The sequence below is a fragment of the Impatiens glandulifera genome, chromosome 3 (assembly GCF_907164915.1).
Source record: "Impatiens glandulifera chromosome 3, dImpGla2.1, whole genome shotgun sequence".
In the NCBI taxonomy this organism is placed as follows: domain Eukaryota; kingdom Viridiplantae; phylum Streptophyta; class Magnoliopsida; order Ericales; family Balsaminaceae; genus Impatiens; species Impatiens glandulifera.
Genome location: NC_061864.1, coordinates 9946189 through 9963187, shown reverse-complemented (window position 1 = coordinate 9963187; position 16999 = coordinate 9946189). Strand labels below are relative to the sequence as shown.

The following is a 16999-nucleotide window of genomic DNA, read 5'->3' as shown; positions in this document are numbered from 1 at the left end:
TTTCATCCTTCAATATTAGGCTACTTTGTCAAAAATAAAAAAAAAAAAAAAAAAAAATTGAATTTCAATGAAAACCCAGCCGGCCATATTCGAAAAGTTGATTATGTAAACATCACCTAAAAAAGTCGTAACTTGGAACCCTCCTCGGCTTCTTCCTCTCTCTCTCCTTTGCCAGGTTCAGGGTCCAGCGAATAGGGAAAGTTACCCTTTTTGCTAGTATTGAAACAGTAAGTTTCCCGGCGGTGGATGGATAGTATACCCGGATGGCAGGTGGCGGTGTTCGGTGGTGTTGTGACATGGATTGTCCTCTCTTCAATGCTTCAGCTTACTCAGAGACTTAGATCGCTCGCACAACCTTGGGTTTTGTATCATGTTGCATCAGGCATTCCTATTATCATACGGATCCAGGTCAATTGTTAACATAACTTCTTGTTTGTTACTGTTTCACAACGTCTGATTATGATTATGTAATTCTCCGCGTTCCAGAAATACAAAAATCGATGGTTAGATATCTTTTTCTCAGTTCTTTCGTGTGTCGTTTCTGTTCCTTTCTACACTGCTTTTCTTCCGGTGCTCTTCTGGGTAAGCTCCGATTATCTTTTTTTTTTTGTGGGTTCTCTGGTTTAGTATTATAAAAACTAATTCTTTTCGGTTTACAGAGTGGGCATGGGAAGTTGGCTCGGCAGATGACTCTATTGATGGCATTTTGTGATTACATAGGGAACTGTGTTAAGGTCGGTCCTCTATTTATTTAAATTATGTTGATTTGTTTATCTTCTAAATCTTTGTAATTCTTAAAACAGGATATTGTATCAGCTCCAAGACCAAGCTCTCCTCCTGTTAAGAGAGTTACAGCTACAAAAGGGGAGGAAGAAAATGCTTTGGAATATGGATTACCTTCTTCTCATACTCTTAACACAGTATGCTTATCTGGGTACTCATATATATATTTATTTATTTATTTTGTATCCTTTTTATATGCACTGCTTCAACATTTATGCTCTCTTTTTTTATTCTGGTGCCTACGCAGATATCTTTTATATTATATCATATCTTATGGTGAAGAATTGGATGTTTATGTTCAATTCACTGCATTTTTCATGGTTTGCGGTTTTGTTGGTCTGATTGGCTTAGGTAAAACATCACTTGGATGTGGCTTCTTTCCTTTTTGTTCAACCACTGCTTCTAATTGAAGCTTGGTTCTCTTGTTAGGAAGGATTTACCTGGGAATGCATAGTCTGATTGACATCATTGGTGGCCTGGCTTTTGGATTGGCAATTCTTGCATTTTGGCTTGTTGTAGATGATTATATTGATGTTTTTGTAGTTTCAGGCCAAAATGGTAAGTTCTTCCATCCTTCTTTTTTTAATAGTAAAAAGCATTAAAGGTTTCCAAAGAGGCTAAGTAATCCATCTTAGTTATGCTTCTGCCATGATAAAAAAAAATGGAAACTACACAGCTATTATGATAAAGCCTGGAAGAAGTTAATCATTGAGATGAACTAAGCTGTAAAGAGTAAATGATACATGTTATGCTAAATTTGAAGAAGAGCAAGCAGTTGAACTAGTGTTCCTCTGAAAATTGGGCAAAACCCATTGAGAAAACACACCCATAAGAACCTAAACTTCAATATGATATAATTGAGACCATTAGTAGGTTTGAGAAGACGGACAAGAGTCATAGGCCCAGTGACAAGGGTTCTCAAGTTAACCTAGCGATAGTAGTCTGGATGTAGGGTTTTTAAGATTGATTTAGCTTACTGCCTATGCAAAAATTGTACTAGCAATAGTTATCTCAAATTTAGCACATTTCAAGGCTTATTTAGATAAATACTAGTCGGTCAGCAATGCTTCTTTTTTATTTGGTACAAATTGCATTATTCGATACTGGTGATGTATCTTTAACTTTGCTTCTTGACAGTGACATCGTTTTGGACTGCCCTCAGCTTCTTGTGGCTTTTTGCTTACCCAACACCAGAGCGTCCAACCCCAAGCTTTGAGTTTCACACAGCATTCACTGGTGTTGCCCTCGGAATTGTAAGTGCATCTCTTCATAATCTTCATGAGTCATTTTGCTCTAGTAAGACAGATGATAGAACCCCTTTTCCATTTTTGTTTCACATGGAGATAGTGTCAGTTTATTTATTCATTAATGGACAACTTGAAAACAACCTACATTTAATAGTCGCGTGGAGTGGAAGATGTGCCTTACCTGTTATATATCTGGCCTTGTTTGGTGTTTAAGATTTTCTTTTAGCTTTAACAACGAAACAAGCTCATTTGTGCAAGGCATGAGTCTTACCTAGAGTTGAAATGTGCTGATTTCAGTTCTGAAGAATTCTAATGTTTTATTTGATTAAGTAAGATGGGAAATGATGCTTCAACCCTCTATAGGGGCTTGCCCTTCTATGTAGCTGATATTCTTGTTGTTTTGGCTTTATTCGGTTTGGGTTATTTCCTCTCATCAATCAAATCATTCGACCAAAATACACCCACTTTTCAATAGCCTATTTGGTTATCCAAATAACCCCAAACCACTAACAAGACCCATTACAATTACTTCCAAGCACATTGTAAGTTTAGTTTGCACTGGGACAGGGGATCATATAACAGTTCTTTTATATAGCTTAGTATCCCATCCTGGATCATCAACATGATGCTAAAGTTATTTTGCTGTAACTTAATCTTGCTATGAGCTTTTTTTCTGGATTTGCTCGATGTTGGAACCTGAAGGATCCTCCTGTTGTGGGGTTCCCTATGATGGTCAGGGGAAAAAGAGACTCAACCAATAGTAGGTCACTTGTAGGGCCTATTTGTTATCATGTTATATGAACTAAGACCATCCTAAAAAATGATATTTGTTATGTTTGCCAAAATTCTGAATAATGATCCAAAAAATAATTTTATACTGAAAGTAAAAAATTACAAAATAATTTAAAAAAAAATCACTTTTAATTTTATCTTTTGACAAATTTTCATTGAGATACGAGTTTTGAAATAGGCTGTATTCTTAGTTTTATTTGCAAATAAACTGCTTATGATGTTTCTCCCCATCTAGAAAGAGATTGCTACATTTTTCTCGGAAAAAATGGCAAGTTATTCTTATTACCCGACAGATCCTTCCTGGATACTAACAAAGACAAGATGTCCAATTGTTGTTAGTGGATAATGCGTTTGATTTATTCCTAACAATGCTAAGAGTTAGAAGATACGTATATTGCATATATTTTAGCTGGAAACATGATTGATTTCTCCTTCAACTTTATTTGGGATCTAATATGAAAATATGTAGGTATCGGGCGTCCAACAAACCTTCCAGGAATTCCATCACGAAAATGTAGCACGATTATTTACACCCAGTCTGACAATCCCTGTGTTTGTGGAGAGAATATTTGTGGGAATCCCGACCATCCTGATAGTTAAGTTCTGCAGCAAGGCTCTTGCCAAATGGAGTCTCCCGATTCTTGCAAACGCGACAGGAGTTCCAATTAGGTCAAGTGGCTATATCCCAGCACTAGTGAATGCCGCCAATAGTACCACCTCTTCTTCCTCTTCCTCTTTAGGGATGGCAGAAAAAAGGTTGGATGAACAACCACAACAAAAAAGGCAAACAGGTTACATTCAGAAGGTGTTGGTTTCATTATCGTTTTCGGCAGCCCATGAATCATTTGATGTTGACACGGGTATTAGATTTGTTCAATATGTGGGTCTTGCATGGTCTGTCGTGGACCTTGTGCCCTCTTTGTTTTCTCAACTGAGCTTGTGACACCCCACGCCCACGTATTCTTTACTTTTCCATCGCGGTGCAGACTTACCATTCTTAAGTAAGATATATACTTGGTTACGCAGTATCTCGAATTTTGCCAGTTCAACATGCTTGTATCAGTTCTGGTAGTTTTTATTTGTTATGAGCTAAATGTTTCAAAAGAGAACATGAAACAGATGTGTTTGGTAAATATAATTTTTATTATAATGGCAAAAAGATTTTAACCACTTTTACAAGTTTTATTGTTAATTCATGAAAAGGATGAGTGGGGAATGAATATTAAAAAATATTCAAAGAGTTTTTTTTGGCTTTAATTTATAATTATTAAAGTTTTATGTACTGTTTTAAAAGTATTCAAGTTGATTATTTTAAAAATAAATAAATTAAGGTTTATTTATAAAAGAAAGTTAACATGATTATGTGGATCCTATTTTTAATATAAAGTCTACTCAAGACGTTTTTTTATGAGAGTAATAAACTATATCAGAATATAATAATGAATGAGATTTTGATTAATATATAAAACTAATTATAATTTAGTTTAAATGTTATTAATTAATTGTATAAAATTGATGATATATTTAATTAAAATTATAGTAAAAATGATAATAATTAATAAAAATATTTTTTTTAATAATGAAGTTATAATATTAAAATTATTTATATTTCATTATATTAAATAATATACTACTTAATAATAAAGAGAGTTGGACCCCGAAAACTAATATTTTACATCTGTCTTAATTGAAGTTGGACCCCCCAAATTGATTTTTATATTTTTTTTGTTTGAATGAAATATATTTGATCTGATCTGCACCCTAAAAACACAAAATAAGGGCCCAAAACATGAAAACGGACCCATTTTGTTTTTATTCAAATTTTTTTTTTCTTTTCATTTTTTAAAACTACCCATATTTCAATCCTCTTTTCTTAATCAACTCATCTTTTTCTCTTTAAATAATTAAACTACAATAAAATTTAAATTAAATATTATAAAATATATATTTTAATTTAATAATTTTGAATAAGTTTAACTTATCATAAATTAAATAATTAAAATAAAAATTAACATAAAAATTATATATTAAAATAAAATATATTATATTATATTAGACATTAAAAAAAATACATTATCAATAAATTATTATAAATTTATTGATAATAAAATATATATTTAATCAAAAAAATATATTATAGACATTTAAATAAAATATATTACATCAACATTCAAATAAAATATATTACACACAAAATAAAATAAGATATAAAGAGATGTTAAACTTATTAAAAGAAAATACATATTTTATTAAAAAAATAATACATTATATAAACATTAAATAAAATATACTAAATAAAAAATAAAATACATAAATATTAAACTCAGACAAACTAACTTATTAAAATAAAATACATTTCCAAAAAATATATTTACTTCTATTGGAATACATTTTATTTAATCTATTTTATTTTAATTTTAATAATATATTTTAATTTAATATGTAATATTTAAATTAATTTTATTGATTAAAAAAGAAAAAAAAAAAGTGTATAGTTTACCCAAAAAAAAATGACAAATGGGTAGTTTGAAAAATTGAATAGAAAAGAATTCTAGCCAACATTACACTAACTATGTTCAGATTTTTTTTATATCTCTGCACAATCGATTAAAATATGTAAAATTTTATTTTATTAGGTCTTAAGATATTTTTTAAAATGTATTAATATATTATATTAAAAGTTGAAAAAAACAAAAAAATCATTTTTTTATAGCTAAAATATATAAATAGTAGAAGCAGCATCATACATACTTAAATATTTGACTTATTTTATAAAAAATCAATTATTTTATTTTTATTAGCTCTTGTAACAAAGCTCATTATAAAGATCAATTATACCCCAATTATAAGTGAGATTTTATTTTGGTTACATTTGAATTCAGGCCAAGGTCACTGAGAACTTAGTTCATTAATTGAACAACTATAATAATAAGTCCAAAATTGCTCCTCAAAGTGACACCATAATTTCAACTTAGTCATAATTAATAACTGGACAATTATGGTTTTTATTTTTGTCCTTTAAACATTATAGACATTTTTAATCATGTTAAATGTATAAAAAAAATAATAGCTAAATAATAATAAGCTACAAAGATTTCAAAAATGAACAATCTCAAGATCCTAATCCACCTCTCAGCTAAGAAACAATAAAATCATATGATGATCTAAATGCATTTACTATATACTTTTATAAAAGACCATAAAAATAGATGCATCTAATTATGACAAAGTAAAGTTTCATGTTCTTTTCCAAGTTCTAAGCAAATAAATATCCAAAATTTTCATGATTTCAAATCCAAAAGTGCATAAAAACTGTAGATCTACTAATAAAAACTCCACCACATCACCACCAAAACTGAGGCAAATTGAGAAATTGGCAAATATAATGGTAGACAATAATAAAAAACAAAACAAAACAAAACCAAACCAAAAAAACCCTTATATATGCTGAAAACTTTGTAGGAAAAAGAGATTATTGAGTTTCAACTTACAGCATACTTACTTGAACTATAAGTGCTGAACTGGAGGAGGATTGAATTCACAACCACCCAGTAGTAGAGTAGTACCTTTATTAAAGGAAGGAAAATCTGATGCCATTGCCTGCTGCCGCAAACAAATTATACTCTTCCATAATATTATTCTCTTTTTTATCACAACCATCAACACCAACCGGATTCACCAAGAATTTCGAAGATAGTTCCTCAACAAGCCCTTCTTTACTCCCCACATTATGATGATTTGAAAGCCCTGCCGGACCACCAAAATGGAACAGAGAAAACCCTGAATTCTCATTATTTCTCTTTGTTGGTTGTAATTCTGCTTCCTTGTGAGTCTCACTAGGCTGTGTCTGCTGCTTAGGCATCATCATCATCATCTTAGTTTGATTCAATGATTCCATCCCATTACTATTATTATTATTAGATCTAGCAATCGGCTGATAATCAGGCAACGGACCAGGGCTTACCACCATAGAAGGGGGGAGATGTAGTGAAGAACCGTACTGTATGTAGTGCGGGTTCCCATTTATTCCATATCCAATAGGAGTAGTAAATACTGGGTGATGGTGGTGGTAAGGCCAAGGAACAGGAGGAGGGACTTGATGGTAATATCCTATTGTTGAAGGTGCTTGAAATATCGGAACATGCATTCTCTGACTATGAATCTGCTGATGAACCATCCCTTGATGATGTTGTTGACCGCTAATAACATTTGCCCTTATTGGCATATTAGACTCACCTCTCTCCATGTCCTCCTTTGTACCATCTTTTTTATCCAGACTTCCATTGTTACTATTCTGAACATGAACTGGAGCATCATCAGAGTCAGAGGAAGATGAGGAAGAGTCTGGGTTCGGGGAACTTGAAAAAGGTGTTATCTTGTCCCCTTCACTTGATGAACAGTTATCAGAGCCTGACATGCTGTTAATACATGGTTCAACTTCAATTTCAACATCGTCCTCATTTGTTGCTTCATTCACTTGTTCATTTACCACCCCACAACCAGCAACTACTACAACAGATGATATGGAAAGAGTACTACTTGATTTATTACCAACAGATTGATCATCTACTGTAGATGAAGAAGAAAGCCCAATAGCCTCATCAGCAGCTTCTGAGTTGTTACTATTATTGGGATGTTTTTTCTGCGATTCCATTGGTTCCCAAACTTTTCTGGCACCTGGAGGCTTGGGTTTCAGCCTTCCACCATATTCACGTGTGTGCTCAATTGGGTTTACCTTATTAGCCCGATAAAAAGGCTTTGACATATCTGGTGCATGTTCTTCCTTCATTTCCACCCTATGTCTGTCTACCTTAACTTTATAGTCATTGCGTTGACTACAGTTGCAAGCATGAAAGTCATATCTGTTGTTGCGTACCCGGCAGTTTGGACAGTAGAGCCTTTCAACTGAATGCCCATTATTATTTTTACCATTTAACTTGATTGTACTGCTACTTCTTAGTTGTTTGGTGTTCATCCCCTTGGTGCTCTTTGCAAGAGTTTCAGTATCACATCCATTCTGTCTTGGCTCAGATATACCCGAGACTCCATTTTCAGAAGCAACTTTAAGACGCCACATGTCGGTGCATTTCAAGTTTGGATCCACTTCAAAGTCCTTTCTGCAAGCCATTTTTTGGTGAGACAAATTCAGGTTCTCAAGGCTATGGGAACTTTTACCATTCCCACTGATAGGCTCCATGTCAGAGCCATCATTTGTGTGATCTCCCATGTTTGAGGTGATTGTTACACATGGAATAGCCTCGTCTGATCCACATATTACCTCTTCTTCATTGTTAATCAGATTACACTCATCATCTTCATCTTCATCATCATCATCATTTATCAAAACTTCTTCCTTTGAAACATCAGTACCAGTGGGACTCTGACTTGACTCGGAAGAAGATTCCTCAAATGATTTCTTCTCCTTGTCCTTTTCCCTCAATCTCTCCTTCCTCCTCAGCTTTTTGTCTCTTTCTTTTGCTCTTCTTCTCTCCTTCTTCTCTTCCTCTTCTTGCTTCTCCTTTTCTTCCTCTTCAAGGAGTTTTGTCTGCAACATAAATGAAAACTTGATTCCTTTTTTGGTAGAAAACTTTTGGGGACATTCTATCTTGCATCCCGTTTATAAATGCGGTACATAATAAAATTTACCTGCTTTTCTAGTGTAATTATTTCTTTGCATGCAACATGAAGACGATCTTCCAACAGTTTGAGAGCAAGACATACAAAAATGCTATGAGCATTTTGCCTCGCAGTTCCTTCTCTAAATGCCTTCTCAACCTGAAAGTTGACAAACACAATTAATTAGTCTCAAAGTTACTTGTACGCAAATTGGGTACAATCAGAAAAGGAAGATCTTAACCAATCATCACTGCGCTGATGAATAAGGTCTTTGTTTTCCAGCAATTAACTCACATAATAAAGTTACCCAGATTCATGTTTTTTTTTCTTATTTCCCTATATTGAGCAAATGAAGCCATAACACCCTAATAATGAGAATCCCCTATGATTATAGAATAGAGTACTTCCCAAGCTGACTATTGAATTATTTCCATAGGAATTGCATTATAGTAAATATTTAGATTCCTCCGTTTAAGAGTAAAAAAGCTCATGATCTAACAGGCCTCATACCAATGACTGGGATTACGGTGTGAATCCGGGGTCTAGAGAAGTTCGTGATCAACATGCATGTGAAATAGCAAAACTTCCAGCATACCAAACAAACTATCGGTTTATACAAGTTCAAAGGCTGTTCAAATAAATGACGCAACATACATTATTATGCTTTTGAGGGTACAAGAAATTCTTTTTGTTGACTATGTTTTTGAGTGTGCTCCTATATAACAGTTTGTTTAGACCACATTGTGCTATCCATCTTGTATTATTCTATCTCTTCTAAGAATGCCATATATTTGTTTTTAGCAGCTAGATGAGCAAACCATATTGTGTAACTTCTCTCAAGAAAATTCCTGACACAAAGTAAATGTAATATAGAGTACAATAACAGTCAAGTTTTTTAACATGCCTGTTCCTTGAAAATAACAGTTGCAGCATCTACAAGAAATTCACGAGCGAGTTCAGGACTCTTGGCATGCTTTTGTGGACGAGAACATCCTCCGTCTAGTTCATTTCCATCCTTATCAACAGAATCATCATCCTGAGTGTTGGCAAATAATACTGATTAGTACTCTATTACCACTTCCTAATTTAGTTTTCAATGCAAAAGAGAACATAATCAGCATCAGGAGAAGTTTAGTACCTCTTCTTCCTCAGCCTCTTCAGCATGCTCGAAAAATCTTCTAATATTGTCTCCTCTAGTAATTGTAACATAACCATCACCTACCATAAGCCTGCAATGCACACACTGTTGACCTTTCAAAGCATGAGCTTTCACAGAAAGTTCTGTGCAGCGGCCATCCATTCTCCAAGCTCTGAGTGTGATATAGCAAGCATTCAAGCCATCAAGATTTAGGCCACTAACATGAACCTTTCCACTCATTCCAGCATTTTCAAATTCAAGAATGTCAGATTTCCCTTCACCAGTACCAATGGCCCATTCGTAATGATGGTATGCTCCAGTGTTATCTGTGAATGATTGTTGCCAATCAGCTTGTACTGAATCATGAGATACCTGAATAATAAGAGAGTAAGAATTCTTTATGTATGAAACATCTTGAATGAAAAACGAGACATTGTAATGACCTTTACTAGCTGGAACGGAGATTTTCAAACTTTACAGGCATATTATAAATTAAGCAGAAGAAGTATAAGCATAAAGAAAACATCAAAGTAACTTAAAATCTTACATATACCAGATGCACCCAACATGAGGAGCTGAATTGTGTTACAAAGTCTTAACTCCATAAATAATCATGTACATTGTACATGCAATCAAGACAGACTGAAATCTAAGCGTATTTAAAAATGGTTGAAACGCACCTCATACTGAAAGGCTGTATCAGCCGCACAAAACCAACTGCTACAGCGAGGCTCTCTCGTACGCTTTAGTTCCTTTAGTTCCTTGAACTCACGTATAACATTCCTTCTGCAATCCCTGCAGAATCTCTTGCTATCAAACCTGTAGAATAAACAAAAAGATTCCATAGAATAACAAATAACCCGATTAGATTTTCTAGAAACCAATAAAGTGATTACAAAAGCAGAAGAAAGGTACAAGAAAGCTAGCAAGGCAAAAAAAATTACTGATGTCCTATAAGTTTCATTGAGTGGTTAACCTAGTATTTAAAGAATGATCATGACAAATAAGAATGAGAGGGTAGTTGAAATAATTTATTTGAAACTCAAACAGCTTTTCCCCATGTATTACATTACAAAAGCTAGAAAAATAATCCTGAGAAGAGTTGAAGATGGTGCAATTATGAATATTAGCCAGATGGATAAATGATTGGACCAATTACAGAAAAAAAAATTGTTGAGTTTTGACTGGCAGGTTTAACATTACTAGCCAATGTAGTGTAGCTCAATGGTTGGAGTGTCTACTTAAGAAGCAGCATAAGGTAGCTGGTTCAACCCCTACTTGATGTGTTTCAAAAGTTTAACATTTAACATTACTGACAAGTAAACTATTTTCTCCATCTGTTCTTATGCGACAAAAATATCATTTTTTCCTGGTCACGACTCACGACTTTTTTCAATCTTAAGCTTAGTTAATATACTCCTGAAAAGTAAAAATGGGGGACACACAAAATGAGAAATTGGAAACAAATGTTTTTCTTCATTGTTCTGACAATTGGCTGCTCAAAAGTACCAAGTGGCAGAAAAACTTAAGCTAGTGTTGAAATTACAACCTGTACAAAAATCTCCCTTTCTTGTGCGGTCAACTCACATAAAACTAAAATTATGTAGTACCTTTGTAATGTGTTGTATGTACTATGTCAAATGATTAAGCCCTCACTTTTTGCAAGTTAAGGAGCAAAGTCATCAAATTGATGTTTAGGGCCAAAACACATACCCTATGCAAGTTAGAGGCTTGTTTGTATTTATATTCTTTTATGAGGAAACAAACTCCCAAATAAAAGTAAGAATAAGAAACTACCAATTTGTGAATAGGAATAAAAATACATAGTCAATGACACACCTGTACATGAGTCGCTCTATAAAATCCTCCTCTTTCATCCTCAGAAGAGATTGTTGTGTTTCATCACCAAGTGCAGACCAAAAGTCCACCAATGTATCAACCGAAAGTCTAGTAGTATGCAGAGCACATGTTTCCCTTGTTCCATGCCCTCTGCTGTAGCCCATCATACCCTGGCTTATCCAACCTCGACCTGCCCCACCACAAGCATAAGGATAAAGTAATTCACGTTCCCTCTCTCTTGCACGTGCACTATCAAATACCTGGTTAAAATATACAGTAAGACGACATAAAATGGAAAATACCAAAAGAAAAAAACTAGCATTACTACATGAGATGAGAGATGAAATCAACATCCTGCATTGGATGACATACATTCTGTAGTCCAATTAAACACGTTGAAAATAAATAACAGTCCAACAAGGTAAGCATCCCATCCTTAGTACTGGTCAGACCTCCCCATGGATGGACTGATGGATCTTGAGCTTCATCTATAGAAATTTCTGGTGTACACAGGTCACTATTATTTTGATTAATAGCAGTTCCTGGTCCAAGGCAAAGATTTTGCTTGCCTGTTCCTTCCAGATGTAAGGACTTGCCATACATAACAATTTGCATAAAGCCTTCTAGCAATAACCCATTGCAGCGGGAGCAGTACATATTTCTACGAGTTTGTTCAAAAAGCGTCTGTTTGTCAATCCGTAGGAGCTCTTGCCTGTCTTGTATCGACAAATCACCCCAGAACTACAATTGCCAAAAAGAAATGCATTATTAGCACCCAGCTACAACTTAGCTAAACATAAAATCCATAATTTGCTTCAACACTCTTAAAATGTAATGTCTAATGTTTTACCAGTAACATGCAGATACATTTGGTAGCTATATCAGAAACTACATTCAATAAATATAATTAGCTACATTCATAATTTGGACCAAAGAAGGTAGTAGTATGTAATCTGTTTTCATCCAATTGTAGTACTATAAGACTGGAAATTATACAGCAACTTATTGACCATACAAAGAGATATAGTATTTTAAATATAGTAAAGATCCTAATTAAAGTCTAATACATCAAGAAACAATGCTGATTCCTATCAATTCACAACAAATGAATCCAGACCTTCTGGAGTTGGCAGTAGTTAACATCATCCCTAGGGTTTGACCAAAATCCATTAGCGGAAACGGATCCATTAGAGCAAGATAACTGGCCTGATACAAAACTTTCATTAGTGAATTGTTGATAATTTGTCTGAGCTAAACCAGGCATCTTCAATCTCTGTTAGATAGCTTAATCAATCTTTCCATTCCCTTTCTAGCATCCGATACAGATCGATACACCTATCAGTAACATAATTTAATATTTATAAGATAAGTAAATGAATGGATGATTCTTATGGAGGCGAATTGTTCCAAGGATCGATCTATCTAGAGATCGAAATAAGTGAAAAATATTGGAAGGCGATAATATCAAGAGGAGGTCCGATGGCGCCTGAGAGTGAACTAGAGAATGGATCTGATAAAAATAATAAAACTGGTTAACCTAGACAGGTGAGCAGAGATTCACAGAGGCGATGCTGGGTTTTTCTCGAATGGATTTGTAAATGTACGCAGCACACGTATTCTAGAGAGAGAAAGAAATAAACAAAGCGGTACGGGTCCTTCTTTATACCTTCATAAGCCTAAAACGGCCATAAATCTATTCTAACCCTTGTACTTTTTCAAGATCATCGAACTAATCCTAAACTTATTCAATTTAATGATAAAGAAAATTTAAATAAGGGCATATTTAAATTTAGGTTGAGATTTACTGGACTTAAGCCCGAACTAAGAAAATAAATTGATATATACTAGTAATATATTTCTTTTAAGATATAAATTCTCTTTAGGTTATTTAATTAGTTCTGTTTAAATAATTTTCTTTTGTTATTTTTTAATAATATAATATCAAATAATTTAAAAATAAAGTTGACTAAAACAAATATCAAACATACCAACCCAAAATATGTTGGCAATTCAAACTACTTTATTAATATTATTAGAGTACTTATTATCATTAACATAATAATAATAATATTGTAAATAAATTGACATATAAAATAAAACAAAAACAAACAAAACCTAATAAAAAAAAAGATAAATTATTTTTCAAAGTCAAATAATTAAAATCTGAATCTTTAATAGTTTTAGAGAGATCAAATTTTTCCTAATTCGAAAGATTAAAATTTTTTACCATAAATTTGTCATCTTTTTTATTCAAAATAATTTTTTTTTAATGATATATATTTTTGTGTATTCATTCCAGAGAGAATACCAAATATATCCAGGGGAGGCTTCAAAGAAATTTATGTTTGAATACTTTTATTAATTTATAATATTAAGTGAAATAAATAAATATTATATATTTATTCTGCTTAGGTACCATATATAAACTTTATGATAAAAACTCTATAACTACTCTAGTATACGATTTTTTTTTATGTTTCTTCAAACTTTATATTGACGGCATAATACATAAACACATTATTAGAATTTACATTTATTTTAATAAAGAATATACAATTTTATAAAAAAATCAAATTAAAATTTGATAAAAATATTCATCTTAAGAGGAACTATTATTTAGTTGGGAATAAACGTCATTAATCCCTTAATAGGAACAGTTGCAGATACATAAATTCTCTATAATTTCTCCCGCAATCCAATTCAAACTAATTAGGTTTCCTCAATAAACACTTTCAAAATAGCAAGTTACCACTTTAAACTTAATTATATTATTATTTGGAAAACATGCATATCTATTTAAACATGACAATTTAAATTAGGTTGGCTTTTAGAACTTAACAGAATCAAATAATTTTAAATGCTAAATTATATTTTATAAAAAAAAAAAAAAATATATATATATATATATATATATATATATATATATATATATATATAGTAATGATAGTGGAGCAAAATATTTATAACGAAAGAGTAACAAATAATATCGCTATTAAGATATAGAGCGCTAATTAAGTATATATTTATTTTTCTCTTTTTTTTCATTAATAATTTTCTCACTCTTATAATTACTTACATTTTCTCAATCTCTCTTAAATTATAAGAAGTATTTAATAATAATAAAAAATTTATTATTAAAAAATAATTAATAATTTATCTCTTTAATTTTTTATTATTATAAATATTCTTTTTTAAAATTATTGTAAACGCATTTTAATTATTTCTCTTTATATAATTTATTTTCTTTTATTTATTAAAAAAATTAAATTTATTTTCAATAATAATAATGATTCAAATTAAAATAAATAATAATTAATTAAAAACATTTACTTTAGTTAATTTTTCTCTCTTCTCAATACTTATATTTTTTCTCTCTTAAATATTTAAAATGTCACATTTAATATATTTTTTTTACAATTTTTATTATTAAAAAAATTAATAATTTATCTTTTTAATTTTTATTATTATAAAAAAAAAATTAATTATTATACATGCAACTATAAATGTATTTTAATTATTAAATAATATTAAAACTTACTTTGAGATTTTCTTTTTATCTAAGTTGAATATTAGTTATTAGTTTAAGTTTAAATAATTTATCTTATTATTCAATTTCAAATAAAGTAAATATTTATAATAATTTTTTAATAAAAAATTAAAGAGATAAATTATTAAATAAATTTTTTAAATAATAAAAAGTTTAAGAAAGAAGAATTATTAAATATTGACATGTACAATTTAAAATTAAAGAGAGAAAATGATACATCATTCAATACACATTTGCTACACTTTTTTCGCTCCCCTATATTACTAGTATATATATATATATATATATATATATATATATATATATATATATATATATATATATATATATATATATTTATTTATTTTGTTTTTTTCATCAATTATATTTCAATCAAGTTCTTAATTGAGATTACAAATTCAACTGTGACTAAGATTACCAATTTTATTTTTAATTTTTTAAATTTAGAACAACATTTGCAAATCTATTGTCACTGAATTTGATGAAGTTGAAATTCATGAACTGTCTAGGACTACAAAAAACATAAATATCCTCTGCAGTTTTGTGAATAATCTATGGATACCTAGTCGAAATAGATTCAATGATGATCTTCTGAAAGTCCAAATTGATGGCAAAAACAATAGCATCTTGAATTGCAATACCTTTATGCATGTAGAACTTGATGTTTCCCATTTTACAACTAACTTAAAAAAACAACTTTTCAAAGGTTATGACGATCAATACATGCTGCAATTGCATCATAATCATCGTGCAAAATTACAGCATCAATTTTAATTTTAATCCACCACTCAGGAGGTCGCTTCAATTTGAGGTCGCTTCAATTTTGTCATTTCTTGTGCCATAACAGAGTTGGGAAGAAGATTGAGAAATGTTGTTGAGAGTTTTTATAGGCCAAATTTTGAGCTTGTTTCACCCACCAATAGCCTGCCTCCATGTTGTTCTTCACCTCCAAATATTATAATAAACGTTCAAAATTTCTGTCATTTTAAGATTGCGATTCCTATCCATCAAAATTGGTTTGAAAAAACAATCTCAAAGTCAAATATCCAAACAAACGCCTGTGAAACAGAACGAGCAGGATATGCTTCAAAACTGAACAGAAATCCTTTTTTTTTTCATTAGCAATATGTATTCAATCATATTAATTTTTTTGAAAAAACTTGCAAATAGGGTAATCACTGACCCAGGATTTAAAATTTACCCGGATAATTTTTCATTAAAAAAATCTATCAATTTTACTATCATTAGTATCTTTTAACGGCGGGTAATCATTAATAGCTATAATTTACTATTGTTATTGCCAAATACATACAAAATATTTTAGACTATCCGGACTACCGCCCGAACAGACTTGTACTTGGATCCGCCCCTGCACGAACCACAGTAAGACTTTCCGAAGATTTTTTTCGAATATATATATATATATATATATTTATATTCAAGCATACTAAACATTTGTACTTTGAAAAATACACAAATATAGACAATTGTGTTCCCCTCAATTTGTCTATGGATGCATTGAGATAATATTTACTATGTCTTTGTTCTTTCCAAACACTAAAATAATATATTCTTAGTTTTATAACTTATAATATTTTTTTTTTAAGTTAAGATTATTAATATATTTTTAATTTATGAAGTTAACACAATTTTTAAAATTTAATAATTATTTTAATTTAAAAATTTTAATTGAGAATCAAATTCTCACCTTCATTGTCTTAGGCAGGAATCTACGTATATACTTATGGACTTAAGTTCACTTCTTATATATATATATAATAAATTTAAAATCTTAGATCTATTACTTCTCATTCCTTTCCAACAATGGTATATATATATATATATATATATATATATATATATATATATATATATATATATATATATATATATATATTATATATTATAGATTATCCTTGACAATTTATTTCGATAAATATCTTAAAAATTTTGTTTCATTAATTTAATATTCTACAAATTTTATATTATTTAATTATTTTTATTTAAAAATTTTATATTTATTTTTTTAATTCTCAA

The 16999-nt window shown here is 30.9% G+C and overlaps 2 protein-coding genes across 2 annotated transcripts; one reads left to right on the top strand and one right to left on the bottom strand.

Moving 5' to 3' along the window:
• Window positions 1-117: 117 nt before the first annotated feature.
• LOC124932080 (lipid phosphate phosphatase delta) lies at window positions 118-3850 on the top strand. The gene is made up of 8 exons (XM_047472686.1): window positions 118-408; window positions 487-582; window positions 660-734; window positions 804-934; window positions 1031-1134; window positions 1213-1341; window positions 1921-2036; window positions 3292-3850. The coding sequence occupies exons 1-8, from the start codon at window positions 247-249 to the stop codon at window positions 3763-3765; spliced, it is 1287 nt and encodes a 428-aa protein (XP_047328642.1). The 5' UTR covers window positions 118-246; the 3' UTR covers window positions 3766-3850.
• Window positions 3851-6235: 2385 nt separating this feature from the next.
• On the bottom strand, window positions 6236-13042 carry LOC124928979. The gene is made up of 8 exons (XM_047469232.1): window positions 12533-13042; window positions 11788-12156; window positions 11416-11675; window positions 10257-10395; window positions 9577-9948; window positions 9343-9474; window positions 8469-8597; window positions 6236-8367 (listed from the first exon to the last, which is right to left on the bottom strand). Exons 1-8 carry the CDS (start codon window positions 12677-12679, stop codon window positions 6394-6396), a joined length of 3522 nt encoding a protein of 1173 aa, XP_047325188.1. The 5' UTR covers window positions 12680-13042; the 3' UTR covers window positions 6236-6393.
• Between the last annotated feature and the right edge of the window lie 3957 nt (window positions 13043-16999).

Bases quoted from the DNA above. Each gene is read 5' to 3' on its own strand.
- LOC124932080 (XM_047472686.1), top strand. From the start codon at position 247: ATGGATAGTATACCCGGATGGCAGGTGGCGGTGTTCGGTGGTGTTGTG. The intron at 1,342-1,920 runs GTAAGTTCTTCC...GCTTCTTGACAG, and splicing joins TGTAGTTTCAGGCCAAAATG to TGACATCGTTTTGGACTGCC. The intron at 2,037-3,291 runs GTAAGTGCATCT...GAAAATATGTAG, and splicing joins CTGGTGTTGCCCTCGGAATT to GTATCGGGCGTCCAACAAAC.
- LOC124928979 (XM_047469232.1), bottom strand. From the start codon at position 12,679: ATGCCTGGTTTAGCTCAGACAAATTATCAACAATTCACTAATGAAAGT. The intron at 8,598-9,342 runs GCATGTTAAAAA...GTCAACTTTCAG, and splicing joins CTGTTATTTTCAAGGAACAG to GTTGAGAAGGCATTTAGAGA. The intron at 8,368-8,468 runs GTAAATTTTATT...TTTATGTTGCAG, and splicing joins TAATTACACTAGAAAAGCAG to ACAAAACTCCTTGAAGAGGA.